General features: G+C 37.9%; 2 protein-coding genes across 2 annotated transcripts; one reads left to right on the top strand and one right to left on the bottom strand.

Moving 5' to 3' along the window:
- Nucleotides 1-4,666: 4,666 nt before the first annotated feature.
- Nucleotides 4,667-10,441, top strand: LOC307131988 (heterogeneous nuclear ribonucleoprotein A0). The gene is made up of 4 exons (XM_079826122.1): nt 4,667-4,985; nt 5,984-6,079; nt 8,097-8,243; nt 10,134-10,441. The coding sequence occupies exons 1-4, from the start codon at nt 4,914-4,916 to the stop codon at nt 10,200-10,202; spliced, it is 384 nt and encodes a 127-aa protein (XP_079682248.1). The 5' UTR covers nt 4,667-4,913; the 3' UTR covers nt 10,203-10,441.
- Nucleotides 10,442-10,466: 25 nt separating this feature from the next.
- LOC307125866 (uncharacterized protein) lies at nt 10,467-20,378 on the bottom strand. Its single transcript, XM_079816057.1, has 11 exons — nt 20,002-20,378; nt 19,814-19,922; nt 17,466-17,670; nt 17,107-17,374; nt 14,386-14,563; nt 14,211-14,287; nt 13,896-14,076; nt 13,538-13,786; nt 12,181-12,352; nt 11,944-12,092; nt 10,467-11,849 (listed from the first exon to the last, which is right to left on the bottom strand). Exons 1-11 carry the CDS (start codon nt 20,284-20,286, stop codon nt 11,662-11,664), a joined length of 2,061 nt encoding a protein of 686 aa, XP_079672183.1. The 5' UTR covers nt 20,287-20,378; the 3' UTR covers nt 10,467-11,661.
- Between the last annotated feature and the right edge of the window lie 2,070 nt (nt 20,379-22,448).

Below are 22,448 nucleotides of genomic sequence, written 5' to 3' on the forward strand. Positions count from 1 at the left end.
CACAAACAACCAAAAAATTGGTTCTTTAGTGGTTATTTTGGGTGGTTAAGGTGCTATATATATATATCACCATTGCCATACTTAAGCCCCTTTATAGCTCTTTAAAGGCCCACTGAAATCAAAATAAAGTTTTTTAGCTTTTAGTATGATTACCTTAGCCTTAAGGTTATGAATAAGCTAGTGTGCTCCAAAACAATGACAAAATTTGCATTTAGGAGACATAAGCATTCAAAACTTAAAGTCTCTCACTTCCGTTAAAACGAATCACAGATTTTGATGACATCATCGCAGAATTCACCTTCTCATCAAATCGTCTGTCCAATCAAATGCGCTCTAGAATCTGAAGTCCCGCCCCCTGCATTATAAATAGACCCTGAACTGCGTCTGAAAACGGTCAGTTGTTCATGCATTTACTATTTTCTACATGGTGAACGGCACATAGCGCACTACATGCGATAGGAAACGATTCAGATGGTGTAAATATGCTTTCATTTGAGGCGAATGAAGTCTGGGTTCACAATAATTCACGCACCGCACACACATAGTCTAGACCAGAGCCGTTGACTAGAGAGACGAGAGCGCAGCGCGGATCATATGCACGAGTCGGCGCAGACAACAAAACACATCGGACCCATTAAAATTCTGCACAGAGTGCTGTATTTCAAAGAGATATGGAAGAGATTATGATGATAAACGGTTAGAGATTCAAAGGAAACTGGCTTTACCAAACAGAAAGGCTCTAGTCAAACTGTGGTAATAACGAAACGCTATTGGCTGTTTCAAAAAAAGGGAGGAGCTGCTAACAGCTGGAGTCGTTTCAGGGAAAATTACGTCAACACATTGAATAATGCTGCATGTTTCAAGGCACTTCAGTGGGCCTTTAAAGGGTTAGTTCACCCAAAAATGAAAATTCTGTCATTAATTACTTACCCTCATGTCGTTCGACACCCGTCAGACCTCCGTTCATCTTCGGAACAGAAATGAAGATATTTTAGTTGAAATCTGATGGCTCTGAAAGGCCTCCATTGGCTTTGTCACCATTGTTAAGATTCATAGGCTGATTCTTGATGTCTATGTGTGAGTAAAACTCGCAGGAGTTAGAAGTGCTTATTGTGTGATGTGTTAGTAAACCGCAGTACAAATCTTATGTAAAAATGTTTTGATAATTGTTTAGTTTCTCTGATGATAACATTGCTGGATCTTCTGCGAATTTCTTACGGCGAATCACAAGTCTCCTATAATCAATGACTTTCAGGGGATCAGCAAATAAGGCACTATATGATGATAACAACTGTATCATAAACAACAAGCGTCAAGATTTTCTTGCCATTTTCACCGTAACGAACAGTTACAGCAGCCAGAGAAAATCTTATGTTTGCAAGTCAAGGGTCAAGAGCCCAATTAAAGCAAACACTAATCACAATGATGGTAACTTCAAACAACTTTAATTTTCAATAAAACATCAACATCTAAACCTCAATAAGAGCTTCTGTAGTCGTCTGATAGAAATAAAGTCTGTCTGGTTAGTAATGTGTGAAGCTGGTAATGCTGTTTGTGGAGTTGTTTAATCCTCCTCTGCTGAGATCTTCAGAGATTGAATGTCTTTTTAATAGTCAGTCGTAGTTCTTGTGTTTTTCTTTTTCTCTTTCCTTCAGTGATTCTACTCATTATCATCAGGTGTTCACCACTAATGGTCAATTATCACTTAATTAATCTCTTAATTATCTCATTAACTTTAACACTGATTCAGTGTTACTTTAACACTCTGTAGAGTGGGACCAAATGTTCTCTGAGCAGTGTTAATTTAACTCTGGGGATTTTACTGTGTACCACCACACCTGTCCCTAACTCTACCCTTAAACTTACCCATACACCACACCTGTCCCTAACTCTACCCTTAAACTTACCCATACACCACACCTGTCCCTAACTCTACCCTTAAACTTACCCATACACCACACCTGTCCCTAACTCTACCCTTAAACTTACCCATACACCACACCTGTCCCTAACTCTACCCTTAAACTTACCCATACACCACACCTGTCCCTAACTACAACTTACCCATACCCATACCACCACACCTGTCCCTAACTTTACCCTTAAACTTACCCATACCACCACACCTGTCCCTATCTTTACCCTTAAACTTACCCATACCACCACACCTGTCCCTATCTTTACCCTTAAACTTACCCATACCACCACACCTGTCCCTATCTTTACCCTTAAACTTACCCATACCACCACACCTGTCCCTATCTTTACCCTTAAACTTACCCATACCACCACACCTGTCCCTAACTCTACCCTTAAACTTACCCATACCACCACACCTGTCCCTAACCCTACCCATAAACTTACCCATACCACCACACCTGTCCCTAACTACCCTTAAACTTACCCATACCACCACACCTGTCCCTAACTCTACCCTTAAACTTACCCATACACCACACCTGTCCCTAACTCTACCCTTAAACTTACCCATAAACCACACCTGTCCCTAACTACCCTTAAACTTACCCATACCACCACACCTGTCCCTAACTCTACCCTTAAACTTACCCATACACCACACCTGTCCCTAACTCTACCCTTAAACTTACCCATACACCACACCTGTCCCTAACTCTACCCTTAAACTTACCCATACACCACACCTGTCCCTAACTACAACTTACCCATACCACCACACCTGTCCCTAACTACCCTTAAACTTACCCATACCACCACACCTGTCCCTAACTTTACCCTTAAACTTACCCATACCACCACACCTGTCCATAACTTTACCCTTAAACTTACCCATACCACCACACCTGTCCCCAACTGTATACCCTTAAACTTACCCATACCACCACACCTGTCCCTAACTCTACCCTTAAACTTACCCATACACCACACCTGTCCCTAACTCTACCCTTAAACTTACCCATACACCACACCTGTCCCTAACTCTACCCTTAAACTTACCCATACACCACACCTGTCCCTAACTACAACTTACCCATACCCATACCACCACACCTGTCCCTAACTTTACCCTTAAACTTACCCATACCACCACACCTGTCCCTATCTTTACCCTTAAACTTACCCATACCACCACACCTGTCCCTATCTTTACCCTTAAACTTACCCATACCACCACACCTGTCCCTATCTTTACCCTTAAACTTACCCATACCACCACACCTGTCCCTAACTCTACCCTTAAACTTACCCATACCACCACACCTGTCCCTAACCCTACCCATAAACTTACCCATACCACCACACCTGTCCCTAACTACCCTTAAACTTACCCATACCACCACACCTGTCCCGAACTCTACCCTTAAACTTACCCATACACCACACCTGTCCCTAACTCTACCCTTAAACTTACCCATAAACCACACCTGTCCCTAACTACCCTTAAACTTACCCACACCACCACACCTGTCCCTAACTCTACCCTTAAACTTACCCATACACCACACCTGTCCCTAACTACAACTTACCCATACCACCACACCTGTCCCTAACTACCCTTAAACTTACCCATACCACCACACCTGTCCCTAACTTTACCCTTAAACTTACCCATACCACCACACCTGTCCATAACTTTACCCTTAAACTTACCCATACCACCACACCTGTCCCCAACTGTATACCCTTAAACTTACCCATACCACCACACCTGTCCCTAACTTTACCCTTAAACTTACCCATACCACCACACCTGTCCCTAACTCTACCCTTAAACTTACCCATACCACCACACCTGTCCGTAACTACTCTTAAACTTACCCATACCACCACACCTGTCCCTAATTTACCCTTAAACTTACCCATACCACCACTCCTGTCCCTAACTTTACCCTTAAACTTACCCATAACACCACACCTGTCCCTAACTGTATACCCTTAAACTTACCCATACCACCACTCCTGTCCGTAACTACCCTTAAACTTACCCATACCACCACACCTGTCCCTAACTGTATACCCTTAAACTTACCCATACCACCACTCATGTCCGTAACTACCCTTAAACTTACCCATACCACCACACCTGTCCCTAACTTTACCCTTAAACTTACCCATACCACCACACCTGTCCCTAACTGTATACCCTTAAACTTACCCATACCACCACACCTGTCCCTAACTTTACCCTTAAACTTACCCATACCACCACTCCTGTCCCTAACTGTATACCCTTAAACTTACCCATACCACCACACCTGTCCCTAACTCTACCCTTAAACTTACCCATACCACCACACCTGTCCGTAACTACCCTTAAACTTACCTATACCACCACACCTATCCTTCACTTTAATATCAGCAAAAGTGTTTTGCAATACAATATGAACACAATAAGTTCATTGTACTTATATTTTGATGTAAGTACATAGTAGTTAAGGCCACCTAATATAACGTGGGGCCTAAACTATGAATAAACAGTTATTTCAACAAAAATATGTCAAATGTGATAACCTTTTACAGTGTACAATATACGGTAGTAAAGCTAAGCAGTGGGGGAGGTTTTGTCTAAACCTGTAAGCCTAAATTCTGAAGAATTGTGTCACATTCCAGCCAGATGATTCTGTGGGAGGAGTTTCTTATATCCGTCTGGACTTCCACCTTATAAAGGAGCTACTTTGGTTCATTTGGCTCCCAAAATCACACCATTCAAACAACACTTGAGGACGACAGGTGTATAGTCTGAGTTTCTTTTCCTCTTGTAATTTAGCCTTTTTCCAATAGTTTTACATTTTCTGCATCTGTTTTTAGTTGGTTAATAAACTGTTTTATTTTAGTTTTTTAAATAATTGCTTGTTTTATGGTTCATCAGTTAATAAGCTTTCGTTTCCCCAGTCATTGTTTTATCGTACGCATTCTGTATAAAGAGTTTTACAATGGGATCCACAAAACGTTCATACATCTGTCTTCCAGAAGAATATAAGGAGTTTCTAAGATGTGGAGAATGGGTAAGATGACCAACTGTTAAAAATTAATTGATTTGCAGTGCCATTTTTACCTTTATGAGAACACTTACCACATTAAAACTTAGCGTGACACTCAATAATATTAAATAGTTCTATATAATTTGTTATTATTTCGGAATTATTTCGGAATTTCTGTTAATTATAAAATTAACTCAACAGTACTAAACTACACTGCAAAAATGCTTTTCTTACTTAGTATTTTTGTCTTGTTTCTAGTCCAAACATCTAAAAATTCTTAAAACAAGACGCGTTTACTAGACAAGAAATTTTTTTTTTCTTGTTTTGGGGGAAAATAACTCAAAATTAAGTGAGTTTTTGCTTATAATAAGCAAAATAATCTGACAGTGGGGTAAGAAAAATTATCTTTATTCAATCAGAAAACACCCCATTGTCAGATTATTTTGCTTATTTTAAGCAGAAACTCACTCAAGAGTTATTTTTTTCCCAAAACAAGGCAACGACTTTTGCTTCTCTAAATGCTTCTTACATGTAAGCATTTTTAGATATTTGGACTGGAAACAACACAAAAAATACTAAGTAAGAAAAGCATTTTTTGCAGTGTAGGCATAAATAATCCACAAAATATCCTAACAGAATAATCCAAAATGCATCAACAACTCCCAAATTTTGAGTGTGCAAAATGATTGACAGGCAGAAAGAGCCTTTATCTTATACAAATAAAAAAAAAAGCAACATACCACAATCACATTTGTTTTGAAGTTGTCAGGTTACAGGCTATATATGGGTGATATATAGGTGATCATTTAGGACAGCTATATCAATGATACCTGTCTGGTAACAAGGACGTTATCTGAGTGCCACTTGACTTTCATTGACATTCAGTGTTAAGTTTAATATTTTGCATGATGCTGGTATATAGGCTCCAGCATAATGTTATACATGCACATAAGGGGTTTGGAAAATGGATGGATGAAAGTATGCAATTTGATTGATGTCATCTTGTCTACCTGTCTTCATAGGACCATGGGATTGTTGTCACAGATCTCAATCCACTTTTGACCAACAGTGACTTTTACAACTACTTTCAAAAGTTTGGGACAATTACAGAATCTGATGTAAGTACTCGGGCACTTTTAACAGGGCAGATATGTTACATGGCCAAATGTATGCCCCTACAGAATCTATATCAATTCTGTCTCTATTATTTGTGATTTTTATTTTGTAGTATGATTAGTCTTTATTGTTCCCAGCTGTCTTGTTAGTTATTAGGCTTCTTCTTTTTATTGTCGGTTGTTGTGTATTTACTGCCAGGTTTGTCTCCTTGTTTCCTTGCATTCCTTTGTTACTATCAAATGTTGCCAATTTAGTAACTTTGTTGCTAGATTAGTGACTTTTCCCCCCAGAAAAGCGTCTATAGCGACAATTCCAGCAACTTTTCATACAGTTGGTTAAATCTGTAGGTTTAAACAAGGTAAATTTAAAACCTTTTTAAAAACCTTTTAAGACCAAATAAAGAAAATGAACACAGCACATCAATATGTTCTCTACTTGTAAATGTCTAAGTAAGCACACAATGAGTTGTATTAGTGACACTTCAAAGTTTGAAAGATCTCCATAACTTTTTAATTAATTTTACAAAAAATACCTTTAAAGTTTGAGATAAGACATCTTGTAAAAATTATTTTAGGATTAAAACAAGAACAAATATCTGCCAATGGGTTCATAAAAATCAACTTAATTCAAATGTACAGTAAGTAATGTTCATGACAGATACTTAATAGCATAAACTCACCTAAAAGCATAAACTCACCTAATTTTTTCAATTTCTCAGAAAACTTAAGTAGACTTTATTTTTTAATTTTGCATGTCAAGTAAATGTATCTTGATCTAAGGATATTTTGAATTTGTACGGATGTTTATGGAATATGTTGCTTTTCTTTTTTCTTTTTTCTGGACTGCTTTAATGGTTAAATAAAATTTGATTGACTTTTGCTCATCTTCGGAACACAAATGAAGATATTTTTAATGAAATCAGAAATGTTTCTGTCCCTCTATTGATAGTCTAAGCAACTACCACTTTGATGCTTTACAACGTTAATAAAGAGATTGTAAAACTAATCAATATGAATCAATTGGTGTATTCCACATTTTCAAATCGATTTATATGATGAACGAAAGTCTTACGGGTTTGGAACGACACTAGGGCGAGTAAATAATTTTTTGGGTCAACTGTCCCTTTAAGTGCACTGACCTACTTTAGATTTATTTATCCAAAATTTGACAAACTCCATGACATTATACAGTGAATTAAATTTTTATGAATGGATTCTGCAATTCTGTCCAGGTTTTCTGCATCGCAGAAATCATAAGGCCATAATTGAATGCCATGATATTGAACTTTCTTCTCCAATTTAATATATTTTTTTAATTGTGGAAGGTCAAATTAAGACCCTTTAAGACCCGTGGAAACATGTAGTCATTCACTGTAGAAAATATGTAAATGAGAACAGCATTATTTGACATTCGGCTATATATTGCATTAAAACACAAATAGTTAAAACTAGCTGAGTTTTATAGTTTAGTTTAAAAAAACGCTCAGTATGTAGGGTCAAACATTAAACCCAACCAGCTGGGTCAAAACAACCTAGTGTAACGTGTATGTTCAGTTTTGTTTTCATTTCACTGTGTTCTGTTCCTGTTTTGTCTGCCTGAGCTTGTCGTTAGTTTCCTTGATTGTTAATAAGTCACTCACACCCGTATCCATTCTTGTCGATTTCTTGTTCCTTGTATTGAAGCCATGAGTTTCCTTCGTTCTGTGCACTGTATGTTTTATGGTTGTGTTCTCCTGAGTATTCTCTGTGGATGTATTGTTTATTTCACCGAATCTCCTTCATCATGCGTTTCATTACAGCCACGATGTGACACCTAGCGCTGGGCCTTGTCTATTTTTGACCCAGTGCTGGGTTGCCACAATGGCAAAAAATTGGGTTGTTTTTAACCCAACATTTTTTAGAGTGTGTAGCATACTTTGCCGCCCTTCTCTTGATGACCGTGTATCTTTGCTGATCTTAATTTGTAATGTTCAAATGTGTTTGCTGCTCTTGTAATTTGTAGACTTTTCTCAATGAACAGATCACGATCGACAAGTCGTCAGGATGGCCAAAGGGTGTGGGCTTTGTGAGATATTCGTCTTCAGAGGAAGCTGAAGCAGCAGAAGCAGATGGGCCACACTACTTTGGAGGCTTTCTGACAGGGATCAAAAAAGTTATTACGCCAAAAGTGAGTCAAAATACTGTTTGTCGCAGGGAGGCCTACTGCTTAGACTTCCACTCTGGTCCAGATTGGCTAGCAAAAAAATAGTCTTTCTGATTAATCTGGTTGACAAAGGGAAGCCTGCTGATTAAGCTAGCTATGAAGGCCCGATAGGGACACCAGCATGCCAGCATCCCAATCCAAAAACATCCATTAACCTCAATGGCAGTTGTCTGGCTGGTACATGCCTGCAGGTTGCCATCATTGCTCATCATGGGTACATGGGCATGAGCACAGATTTTTGTTTGAGCCAGTCATATGAGGGGTTCGGGACTGTTTGTGTTTATTCTTGTTGTCAGCAGCCATATCACCCTGTAGCCCAAGACTAGTTTCCCACTGAAGCTTAGCAGGTTTGAGCTTGGTCAGTACCTGAATGGGAGACCAACTGGGAAAACTAGGTAGCTGCTGGAAGAGGTGTTAGCAAGGCCAGCAGGGCGTGCTCACCCTGTGGTCTGTGTTGGTCCTAATGCCCCAGTGTAATGATGGGGACACTGTACTGTAACAAGCACCAGTTTTATTGATGTTGGGCCAAAAACCTAGGACTAGTTACCGAAAGTTGGTTTTTGAAATAATGTCCAATATTAAGGGACCATTCGATTGACAGTGTTGATCCTAGAGAGCTACTAGGAGAGCTACCGTCCTGCAGATTTCAGTTCCATCCCTGCTCCAACACACCTGTCTGTAATTATCTAGCACCCTGGACACCATAATTAGCTGGTTCAGGTGTGTTTGATTGAGGTTGGAGCTAAAATCTTCAGGGTGGTAGCTCTCCAGGACCAGGGTTGGACACCCCTGTGAGGCAAAGCTGCTCAGCATGAGGAGCTCTACCATGCAATATGAATGTTGTGGGCGTGTGCCAAAAAAACATGTGGTATACATCCTTTAAGCATGTGAAAAATGCAAAGGCGCCCCCTGGTGGCTGATTTCTTTCAAATTCTCTAGGCCGTGAGTCAAACAGGCCCAGTGAGTTTCGTATTGATTGGCCTCTGTTACCTTGTCTGAAAGCTGCTCAAACTTAATTGCCCGTCGCCGGCCGCATTTTTCCAGATACACAAATGTCCTCAAAAGCAGTCTTAGCACCTTTGACGTAGACACTGCATGCCAATTTTCAAGTCAATCAGACTTAGACTTTGGTGAAAATATCTCATTCCGTTCACGAGTTATAGCCATATTACTAAAAGTGGCTCCTCCCACGTCGAATGTTTTGGCAGCCCTTAGAGAACGTGAATCAAAATTTGAACTTCTTTTTAATAATTATTGACAATCAGACTCTAGAGAATCTTGCTTCACTGGTTTGGTTCCGATCGGGCCAAAAGCCTAGGACAAAAGTTTTTCAAAAAACCCAAAATACCCAAAACTTTCTCCAGAACAAAAAGCTAAATCGAAGCATTCATTTTGTCTACCTTGAGCCAAGGATTCCAACGATATTAGACACTTGAGCCTACACCTAACGGTTTAGGGGCCCTATCATACACCCGGCCTATCATACAGTGGCATTAGGAGCGACGCCAGTGTTTTTTGCTAGTTTCAGCCCAACGTAGTTATCTTTTTCACATGAGCCCTCAAAGTTTCAAGTCTCTACGACTTACGGTTTGGTCTGCCCAATCAGTTTTAGAGGAGAATGCTGATCCTTAGAAATTTTAACATGTACAGTAGGGTTTCAGAGCCCCTAACTAGATCGAAGTGACAGAACCCTGAAGAAATATTATAGTATATTTTACATTAAAATTCAATTTCAGTCTTTCTACTTTAAAATGTCTCACTTATTTAAATGTCTTGATGTTTCTTTGTAGTTATTTGTGAAATTTACAAGCCGTAAATCCATTTACAACTTTTCTTTTTTATCTGTTTATTCAGAACCAGTTTGACAGCAAGTTAAACACTCCTCAACACCAATCCTTTCAGTCAAACGTGTGTGTAAACTAGAAGTGGAACATAAGGACATCACCGTTTGCTGGCTGTAGGGATTTGCACTGAACCTCATCCTAACATTTTTCTGAAAGAAATGTGAACTAATTGTTTTTGTATGTCAATGTAAATTGTTCAATTTTGTACTTTCATTTTTACAATCCAGTTTGATTTAATGTCTATAAAATGCCCTATACTGTGAAGGATCTCTTTTTTATGTAAATGCCTGAGATGTTGAATAAATGTACCCTCAGAGCAGTTCTTTCTTATTGTCTTTTTGTTGAGAAAGATTTTAATTAAAGTTTGTATGTGATAATAATGGGAACTATAACAACAATTTAGAACAGAATTATTATTATTATAGTTATTTATTAATACTGAGTGCTTAGAAAGTATTTCCTCTGAAAGCCATTTCTTCTGAATTTGTGAACATTAAAATTACTTGAAATGGGAATGTTAATCATAGCTCAGTCCAAGATCTTCCAGTGGGAGCATTTTGTATTGGTTACTATTTATAAATGTATCCTCTTCAGATTATATTATTATGCCCACACCTCAAAGTAACAAGTTAATTTGATACATCCTATCTGATGATTGTAGTGTAAACCAATAACACCATGTTTGCTAGACTTAACACTCAGAGTAGGCAACATAAAATACTCTTTTTTGGCACCTCCCTTTTTTCACTGCCAACCAAACCTGACAGTGGAATTCAAAAATTGTCACATTTTGTCTGACCAAAGGCAATCATCTTAGTTCAAGTCAGACACGATCACCTACAGAAAAACACAAGATATTCTTCAGTTTAACTCTCCGATTTGTGGATCGCACACCACTCACCACTGGAGTCACATGGACTATTTTAACTATGTTTTTACTACCTTTCTGGGCTTTTAAAGTGGTAATTATATTGCTGTATATTGAGGGATCAGAGAGCTCTCAGTTTCATCAAAATATCTTAATTTGTGTTCAGAAGATGAACAAAGGTCTTATGGGTTTGGAACGACATGAGGGTGAGGAATTAATGACAATTTTCATTTTTGAGTGAACTAACCTTTAATGTTTACAGAGCTGAGTATGGCCCCTTGAGATTTCACTAAAGTCTATATAATTCAGTTTGTAATAAAATAAGTATTTTGTAAAGCAGTCATTACATTAGAATTGAATTTAAGTCAATTTCATACAATAGTATGTTTAAATGAAAACACTATTTTAACACGAACAGCTTGAATGTTTTTTTTTTATTATTACAAATCAATAAAATAGATATAATTACAATTGTCCTTAATTCACAAAAACAGCAGATAAAGCAATTTGTCTGACTTTATCAATGTCTTTCACATTAGGCGCTACAGGCACTTAATGTACAGGAGCTTTGTGAGCTGGTGCTGGGGTATCTGGTCAGGAACATCAGGGTTGTTATCCCGTCTTGTGTTGTCCTGCGCATAGGCCAAGAGTTTCCTGATGCCGGAGGCAGCTACGTGGGATTTACAGCTCCTCTGGCTTGACTGAGCCGCGAGACATGCCTTGCGCTGGCTTCCTCCATGAAGGGTCTGTCATACTGGGCAGTTTCAGGGACCTTGATTTTGTGGATCTCCTCCATGTAGGGAAGAGGGTCTGGGATTACCTTTTCAAAAAGGAATGTCATCAGATTGATGACATAGCCTGTAAAAATATAATTGCACAATAGATATTATGTATGGTAAAAAAAAAGAATTAGTTACTTTATTGTGAACATTAATACATTTGTTTAACTTACAATATGTTGCCTGTGATTTTAATGACCTCATGGAGTATCCTCCCTTTTTGGCTTTGGGAAACAAAAGCCTACACTTTGGCTTTCCAGTCGATGTTTTAACCCGAGAACGACTGGAGTTCTCGTTGAAATGCATACCTGCCAAATAAATTCTGAAATACAGACAACAAAACAGATATACAAAAGGTTTTAAAGACATCTTCATAGAGGTTGTAATCATTATATTAATCTCAAACACACCTGCACAACTTTCCGAGGTAAGGATAAACCATGTTTTTTGACACAAAACGTAAAGTGACGCTGTGAAAAGATTCCAAAGATGAAGTTTGAAAGTCAGGGCTGAGTTTCTTGATATCGTTCATCATTCTCTTATTTGTAAGAATCTTTTCAACGGCATACAGTGCTTTGCTTCCTGTAACCAAATAACAAACAATTACAATTGTGTAAAAATGTTTTAGAATGTTACATTTTTCTGTAGATTTAGAAATGTTAAACAATATACATCGATCAGGCATAACATTATAAACTAATATTGTGTTGGTCTCCCTTTTGCTGCCAAAACAGTCCTGACCCGTTGAGGCATGGACTCCACTAGACCCCTGAAGGTGTGCTGTGGTATCTGGCACCAAGATCTTAGCAGCAGATCCTTTAAGTCCAGCAAGTTGCGAGGTGGGTCCTCCATGGATCGGACTTGTTTGTTCAGCACACCCCACAGATGCGTGACTGGATTGAGATCTGGGGAATCTGGAGGACAAGTCAACACCTCAAACTAGTTGTTGTGCTCCTCAAACCATTCCAGAACCGTTTTTGCTTTGTGGCAGGACACATTATCTACTGAAAGAGCCACAGCCACCAGTTCATCCTCGGAACACAGTTTAAGATATTTTAGATTTAGTCCGAGGGCTTTCAGTCCTGTGAATGTAAGTCTAAGCACTAACCAGAAAGGTAATGAAAACATCATCAAAGTAGTCCATATGTGACATCATTTGGTTAGTTAGACTCTTTTGAAGCGTCGACAATACATTTTGGTCCAAAAATAACAAAAACTAAGACTTTATTAAGCATTATCTTCTCTTCCGGTTTAGTTTGAATCCGCGCTCACGCGCCACAGTGACGCTGCTGACGTAAGACGCTGTGACGTGTTATCTGGTATCTGCTATCGCACCCCTGCTATCGCACCAGACTACTTTGATGATGTTTTCATTACCTTTCTGGACGTGGACAGCAAAGTGTGCTTAGACTTACATTCAAAGGACTGAAAGCCCTCGGACTAAATCTAAAATATCTTAAACTGTGTTCCGAGGATGAACGACATTGGGGTGAGTCATTAATGGAAAGAATTTTCCTTTTTGGGTAAACTAACCCTTTAAATCCCTTTAAATCCTTACGCTTGCCCATTTTTCCTGCTTCTAACACATCAACTTTGAGGACAAAATGTTCACTTGCTGCCTAATATATCCCACCCACTAACAGGTGCAGAGATGAAGAGATAATCTGTGTTATTCACTTCACCTGTCAGTGGTCATAATGTTACACCTGAACGGTGTATTTGGTATATTTGAAAAAATATTAAAACAAATAAATATAATGTGGACACCTGGTTGGAACCATTTTCTGCGATAAGTTGATTGACGGATTTCATGGTCACACTGTGGGTATGATGGGTCGTCATGCGTGTGAATGTCTTGAATATGGTTCACCAGGGACTTCCATTTTGCTGCTCGCTCCACATGTGTTTGTGAAGAAGCTGCGGTCCAGTAGACATGATGTTTTATGCTCTGTTGCCACTTTTTCACTACTTCACAGTCCTTATCTTTGCTGATTCTTTCCAACTTCTTAGACAAGCCTGAATAAAATAATTACAATGTCAAGGGTGGTCTGGAAATAATCACATCATTCAACATAAAGGAATTATGAGTAAAAGTCGAAATGTATAAATCAAGGGGAAAAGGCACCTTTCTGAAGATGCCAGACGTCGTAGAACTGTGTTATGTTGAGCTCCCTCAAAAATGTTTGGATCTGTGGGTGGCGATCTGTAACAACGCATTCAAGCTTCACACCGTGTGCCTCCAGATGTTCAAGACTTCTTTTTAGTCCCTCCTTTTCCATATGGGAACTCCCTGCTACCTCATTGCTCTAGTTTTAGAAATATGCACAAAAAAAGGAAAATAATAAAGTAAAACCCAACATAAATAAAAGTGCATACAGGCACCGCATATTATATGTAGTTAGTGCAGTTTAATTTGTTTTATTGCTGTATTGGTACTCACCTGCACTAGCTGTATGTCCAATATGGTGTTGCTCTCAAGGTCCATTAAGGTATAGGTACCGTACTTTTCTGAGTGGCCTAAAAGATATTCATATGTGTGACCACATATACATCTGGTTATAATAAATGATACGATTAAAAAAACTAAGTAAAAGCTAACCTAATTCTTCTTTTACCTGGTGAGTCCGCTCTCATACCACCACCGGCTTTCACTTTGTCCCCGTGGCTCAGCTGCCGCAAGACTTCTTCTTGTTCTTTCTTCCACGTGTAGATTATAGCAGGTTCCAGATACATGCTGGCATGCTTTTGAAAAGTGCTGTGTGTAATCATCTTCACATGCATTGCGTTGAATACCTAAAAGCCATATACAAAAAATTGTTGTAATAAATCCTTTAAAAAGGAACATTTAAATTAGCCCATGATTAACTCATCTCTCAGCCCTCCTAGGTGTATAAGACATTCTTCTTTCAGACGAATACAGTCAGAGTTATATAAAAAAATAAGCTTCCAAGCTTTATAATGGCAACCCAAAATTTGAAGTCCATAAAAGTGCATCCGTCCATTATAAAAGTGCTCCACACGTCTCCAGGGGTTAATAAAGGCCTTCTGAAGCAAATCGATGGGTTTGTGTGTGTAAAATATCCATATTTAAAGGAACTGTATGTAAGAAATGTATTTCAATTCATCATAAAATGGCCCTGATATGTCAGTAGACATTAAGAAATCATGTTCATTTCAGATACTTATATCACTGACAACGGTAGCCGGCTAGGATATTGTTTTTTAAAAGTGAAGTTGCAGCCCTCAACTGATGTTGATATGTTGTGTTTTGGCCTGAAGCGCCACCCTCCACCTGTCTACCAATCATGAAGTCAGTAGTGTTTCGGCATCCGGGTTGCCAGCTCTGCACTAGTTACCACAGCTGCAGCTACAAACTTTTTGGATAAAAAATGTTGAACTTTACGAAACCTAAAAGACCTCGTTATGAATCAGAAAAACGTTGTGACAATAATAAAAAAAAAGTACTGTGTAGGACTCGTCACTTGCCATTGGAAGCTCCTTGTAGCAGCCTACGTTCCTGCTGCCTATCTGACAACCTCGAGTCAGGGGGATACACCGCTCTACAGTAATTTGAAAGTGATTGCAGTACCAGTTTTGGCCACAATCTTACATACATTTCCTTTAAAGGTAGGGTAGGTAAGAATGATCTAAAACACTTTTGTCCAAATTTGTTTAAACTTTCTTTATATGTCAATACATAATTAAAATGTAAGTACTCTGAAAAAGAGAGTATAAAAATCGAGTTACTCTAGACTTTTTAATCTGCAATAAACACTGCTTATTATTTTCGTCCGGGACCAAACAAGTGATTGGCTTGGGCGACTGTCACTCTCTCTCGCTACCATGGCTACCGCCGCTTTTGCTACAGGATCTGCCCACATGCGCGCACACGTTTGATTTGAGGAGTTCAAGAGGCTGTATTTCTGCTGGACAGGTAAACTTTCACTTTGATTATACATTTTTTTGGTTTATGTTTTCATGAAGCATGTCTCACTAGCACACGTAGCTGCCTAATATAGCTAACATAACATTACTTAGCAAAAAGTTACAATGTTATACACTTAGCGAGCCATTAGTAGAAATGATAAATACTCAATATGCTTAGCTCAAGTTGATCGCTGTCGTGTTGAATTTCACTAAATGTAACTTTAGATAACAAAATGCATGTGTAAAAGCTAGTACACCGCATCCAGGAACTTTTTTTAGAACTAAGTTAGCTTTAGCTACTAACGTTACCCTCTGTCTAAACTCTTTTACCATGTTCACCGGGAACTTTACCTGCACGTTTATTTCCGCGGTTTGTTTTTATATTCTCTACCTATGTTTACTGATGTTTTTATCTTGTATCTGTGTGTGTCGTAGACACTGTGTTCTGTGTGTATTTTAAACTTTACCAGTATCGTTATTCTAGCTTGAGAGTGAGTACTAAAATACATCTTATTTGTTTATATTCATAATGATAAAGTTAGATTTTTTATTACATGTGATTCTGACATGATGTCACTACATGCACTTCTTCTCCGCTCGTCTCAGGTAAATAATGCGTCTTCCAGCTGAGCTGATCGTTGTCGGCGTGGCGTGTTCATGTGTTTTGGCGTGGCTTTGGAAAGAGCCCAGAAGGGAGAAGGTGGAGTGAATGGAAATAATGAGCTGTCTTTAAAACAGTCGTGAGAGGTCTACAGACACTAAATTTTCTTACTTTCTTTTTCAGAGTACTTACATTTTAATTATTTATTGATATATAAAGAAAGTTTAAACAAATTTGGAAAAAAAGTTTAGATCATTCTTACCTACCCTACCTTTAACAAATATAAACATATTTAACATTAAAGTTAAATATCTTGCTTCCGGCGGACCACCTTCCGTATTCAACTAACGGAAAAGCGTAACTAACGCGATGACGTCGGTAAGGCTTTTGAACTGCGAGAGGCGTTACACTTGCTGCGCAAATTGAATACGGAAGGCGGCTAGATATTAGGAAGTTATTAGATATTAGTAGGAAGCTAGATATTTTACTTCATAATGTGTTAAATATGGATATTTCTCCTACACAAACGCATGTCTTTGCTTCAGAAGACCTCTATTATTAAACCCTGGAGCCGTGTGGAGCACTTTTATAATGGATGGATGCTCTTTTTTGATCTTAATTTTGGGCTGCCATTTACTGCCATTATAAAGCTTGGAAGAGCCAGGACATTTTTTTATATAACTCTGATTGTATTCGTCTGAAAGAAGAAAGTCATATACACCTAGGATGGCTTGAGGGAGAGTAAATCATGGGCTAATTTTCAATTTTTAGTTACATTATTGAATTTCAGCATTACCTTTTAAAATACCTTTTGTAATTTGAAGAAGGACGCACCAGTGAAGTATACAGCAGCAGATAACTGGAGGTTGCCCAAAGGTGTGCTGCCAACAACAGGTTGGCTTTGCCATTTTCTAAAGTAGTGACAATGTGGACACAATTGATCAACTGCAACAAAAGTCCCTTTTCTCCGAGCCCGAACATCACAGCATCTCGTGCACACTGGGCAGGTTTCAAAAAGTTGCAGGAGGCACTTTTCAAATACAATGTATTTTGCATCCTTCTCTATCGACGTACATCTTCAAATGAAAGAGAAAAAACTATTACTAATTATGTCTTAAACTATAACAAGGCTATAACAAGAGAATAAAGAAGATACCATTCACTCACGGACGTTGCGATGACTCTGTGACAGACTCAGCTGACTCGCATGTTGTGTCCTGACTATCAAAGGCCTCAGAGGTCACACTTTCCTCCTCCTCCAGTTCTAGACGAGCTTTTTTTGCTGGCCTAAAATCCGTCAAAGGTGTGAAAGTGTCCCCAGATGTAGTGGTTGAAACACCTTCACATTTACATGACACCGGCGTCTGTGTTCCTACAAAAAAGACCACAATTTTCAGTAAAAAAAACAAACAAAACAATTCTACATATATACTAAAAACATGAACTTCAAGACTTAAAAACAAGCCTATATGTGAAATTAAGTTTAAAAATACAACCAATAAACCAGTAACACACACACACACACACACACACACACACACACACACACACACACACACACACACACAAAAGTCACATTCAGAGCTCGACAGTACGACCATTTCACATTTCACATGCATTTGTGACAAAAATAGATGTGTTCAAACTGTACAATGTACGTGTGCTCAAGCATGTGTGCAAATAGAACTAAAATAATAAGTGCAAATTACTTTTCTTAAATGTAAGATCATAAAAAGTCTTCAATACCTTAAAGGTGCAGTGTGTAATATTTATGAGGATCTATTGACAGAAATGCAATATAATATACATAACTATGTTTTCAGTGGTGTATAAAGACCTTACATAATGAACCGTTATGTTTTTATTGCCTTAGAATGAGGCATTTCGATCTTCATACACAGCGGGTCCTAATTTTGCACCGTCATGTTTCAAAAGCCATCTATTATAATTGCGTTGCGCATTATAAGCAACCACACGTGTTTCTAATAATCAGAGGCGTTCAGATTAGCCAGAGTTTTGTTCAGAGCGCGCTCTCACTCGCTGAAATCTGCACTCAAAGCAGAGATGAACGTGCAATGTACTCAGGAGATTCATTCATCATACAATGGTTGACTATTTTTGTTCCATTTCAGCAGCGAAAATAGTTTCAAACAAACACAGCAGAACCACATTGCATCTGATATGACTGCCATAAAGTTGGCTTTACGTTCGAGATTCGCGAATTTAGGGACCGTCTCTAAAGTAACATACAAGATTTGTATACACGTTTCTAACTTCAATAGCATTTGAAGAGAATGACTTACAGTCATAAAACCAGCTGTAAAGTGTTTATCTAGGTGTCAGGTATGATGCACACCTTTTGGATGCTTGATATTTAATAAAATAAACTGTCAAATCATATGAAATATGGATATGCATTATTTCAATAGGATATTGTTTGGGCTCGTACAAACATGGCTGTGTCATGGCTGATAGAACACTGATGAGAATATTGCTTGAGAATATATTTACAGAGATAATATTAGAGATTATATTTACACCAAATTATTATTATTTATGCGTTATGCGTTGCTATTGACAACGGCCATCATAAGGAAGGAAATCCCACAGAATAGAATCTAGCTTAAAAAAGTGCATAGAGCTGCTTGATTTATTTGTTGTTTGATGATTTTCAAACAGAAAACTTGTTGAAATGTTTTCAGTGTGTGCATCTGTTCTTTTTGAACACTTTCATTCATTTGAACGAAACCGTGATAATATTGATAACCGTGATAATTTGGGTCACTATAATAGTGATGTGAAATTTCCATACCGTTTCATCCCTACTGGTTATGTACTTGCTCAAATTTATTTAGGATCATTTTTAACCCCAAAAAGTTACGGACTGCAGCTTTAACGTGAAATCCGTTTTCTCTCAGGTACGTCACCAGTTTAAGATTTTTGGTCAAAACTTATACATCACTCTGGTCAACGTAATCCATATCAACAACAAAATAATATCTGGTTTTTTATCTAGTGATTATTTTGGGAATATATTTTGCGTTCTCCCCCACTCTACCCTAATCTTTTGAAACATTATAATGTCACTTTTGATCAATTTGATGCATCCTTGACATATAAATGTATTCTTTAAGTTCTTTCCCAAAAAAATGTATTCTTACTGACCCAAAACTTTTGAACGATAGTACAATGTTGCAAAAGGTTTCCATTTCAACTTGAACTTTCTATTCGTCAAAGAAACTGTTTTCAACATTGATAATAAAATAAATGTTTCTTGATCATCATATGAGAATGATTTCTGAAGGATCATGTGACACTGAAAACTGGAGTAATAATGCTGAAAATACCGCTTTGATCATAGAAATAAATGACATTTTACTATATATTCACATAGAAAAGAGTTATTTTAAAAGTCTAATAATATTTCACAATATGACAGTTTTTTCTGTATTTTTTATATTAAAAAAAAATGCAGCCTTGGTGCGATCAAAAATGTAGTGCGTGTAAACACAAACCTTTGCTCCTGAATTTCGGCCCCAGGGTCTTGATCGCCAGCTGCGTGCCCTGTGATGTTAACTGCCGTGTGTCTGTTTGACAGGCTACATGCTTCATAGTTGGACCTTTCTGTGAATGGTGACACTAACATAATCAGTTTCAAATTATCTTTAACAATGCAATAGTACCCAAAACATGTTTTACTCACATAAGTGTGTTGCACCATCCCTGTCGGATCCAATAGAGAAGGCACTGCGTCGTTTTTTAACCTCATTCTGTCTGCAAATCCATTCTCGACCTGTGTTTTATTGGCAAACGATTCCGCGGTGAAATGACGCGAACAAACGCTCAATGTCTTCCCCACGTGAGCTGGCACTTCATTAAAAATAAAGTTCAACCACTCATTCCTAATATTAGAATCCTTAGGAAGCTTATGCAGCGACTGTGTTCTTTCACAACCAGGCACAGCGCAATATCTCGCTATCCTCGGCATGTTTATTGCACGGTAGCGCGATCCGGTTTAGATACGAATGGAAATAACATCCGGATCTGATCTTACCTTCTTCTTCTATTGTTTTTATTGGCGGTTGGCAAACAACTTTCGGGTGCATTACCGCCACCCACTGATCTGGAGTGTGGACTAATGATCTATAAACATATATTTAATATAATTTTTAAACAAATAATAATAATAATAGTAAAAACATAAATCAGTAAATACAAATAAATTATAATTCTCAAATTCTATTCATTAATCTTAATCGTAAATACTCTAGAAGACGTTTCCAACCCTTGTCACCTGCAGATATTACTGATTTATTTTCCTCTCCATTTTCTTAGTTACATTTCTCTCTCTGAATCATACTTCTGGCAATGTAATAAATCATGATCCACTGTTTCTTGCTCTTGTCTTTGTTATTTACCTATTATGACACTCCTAGGACTAATTCTAGTTGGGAAATAATCATTTTGGGACTATTTGCAAGTAATAATTTGCATTATTTTGCGTCAAATATATACCTATTGTTAGTCTCAAGATTCTTCCTATTGGTGAATAAATACATATCACACTCAGTTCAGTTTTGAATGAAATTAATGTTTTGAGCAGGTTCATATAATTTGCATATAATTTGTAATCATTATTTTTAAAACTATTAGGTATGCATACTGAGCTTTTTAAACTGTTAAAGACTTGTATTCCCATGCTAAACATGGACAAAGTTTAAAAAATTAAGTTGGATGTTTGATGGAGTATTTCTGTGCCAAAAATACTCTTTCCGGTTTCTCACAAGTTTCGGAAAGTTTGTAATTTTTTTTAAAATTTTTTTAATTAAATGTATAAAGGAACAATAACAACAATATTCATCATTGTCATACCACAATAAAGGAATAATACACCAAGGTCCTTCAGTCTTTCAGTCAAGATTAAGTTCCAAGTCCATATTCCAAGGATATTAATGTTTAATATATTTTTTTTATGAAAATGAAAAGAGTCAGAGTGGTGTTTTATGACATATTTCTCCTGGAGCGCCTTGAACGTGCGTCAATTTAGCTTCAAACGCTCGATTTATACGCACGTCCAATTTGTTGTGGATGCGCGAATGGATTAAATGTTCAAGCGTCCAACTAGAAGCGGTAGGCGCGATTTTGACGCTCTATTTGCGCTTGGTGTGAACGCAGCATAAACAGAAAGAACAGGGCAAGTTGCGTAAAGTTTTTTTCGAGTATGGGTCTGTGTGACGTCAACAAGGGCGGAATTTCCTTGTACGGGCGAAAGGGCGCGCGCGCACACTTCGACCAGAGCGAGAGAGCGAAAGCAGGAAGTTGTCGGCTGTGTTTATTTACTTCAAGAAATAAAAAATAATCACCAAAGAAGTGTGTTTTTGGTTGCCAGGGCAAGACAACCCTGTACAGCTTCCCAAAGAACCCAGCGTTAACCCTCATGCCCTATTCACATAACAGCCCTTAATTGTTCGTTCGTGGACAAATGTGGCCACAGAGGTCTCAGGTGTGATCCAATTTTTCAATATAACTCCGACTGTATTCGTCTGAAAGAAGAATGATATACTCCTAGGAAGGCTTGAGGGAGAGTAAATCATGGGCTAATTTTCATTTTTGGGTGAACTATCCCTTTAATGAAACAAAACCAGATAATTTACTAGACATTGCAATTAAATGAATGTGGGAAAAATCAATACTCAGTCTGAACCCCAAGTGGAATTACACAAACTGAGAAAGTCAAAAACTGTTTTTTAGTTTCTCTGAGATCTTTCTGTCGAATGAGTTTCAATCTGTGTACTTTAAGGAATGTCACTCTCAAACACCTTTTTCTGCAATTAAGCAAACTTTTTTGGGTGTTATTCCATATATTTTTTTTGTGTGTGTGTGTGTGTGTGTGTGTGTGTGTACAACTGTTCTTAACTGTGATAGCTAACCATGTGTTGATTATCTTTGAGCTATAGGCTCAAAAGTTTCTAAAACTGTCACAACTGAAACTTCACCACATTTCGGTCATGACTGTTTTATAGTGACAAAAAGGGAACACATAATCATTTATAAATACAGTTAAATACAGTTATGCAATCATTAGTATTTCAGTATGGAGCTCTAAAAATAGATACCTGGCAATTAAAACTTTAATAACATTACAAATAT

Source organism: Gobio gobio (assembly GCF_949357685.1).
Source record: "Gobio gobio genome assembly, chromosome: 1".
In the NCBI taxonomy this organism is placed as follows: Eukaryota; Metazoa; Chordata; class Actinopteri; order Cypriniformes; family Gobionidae; genus Gobio; species Gobio gobio.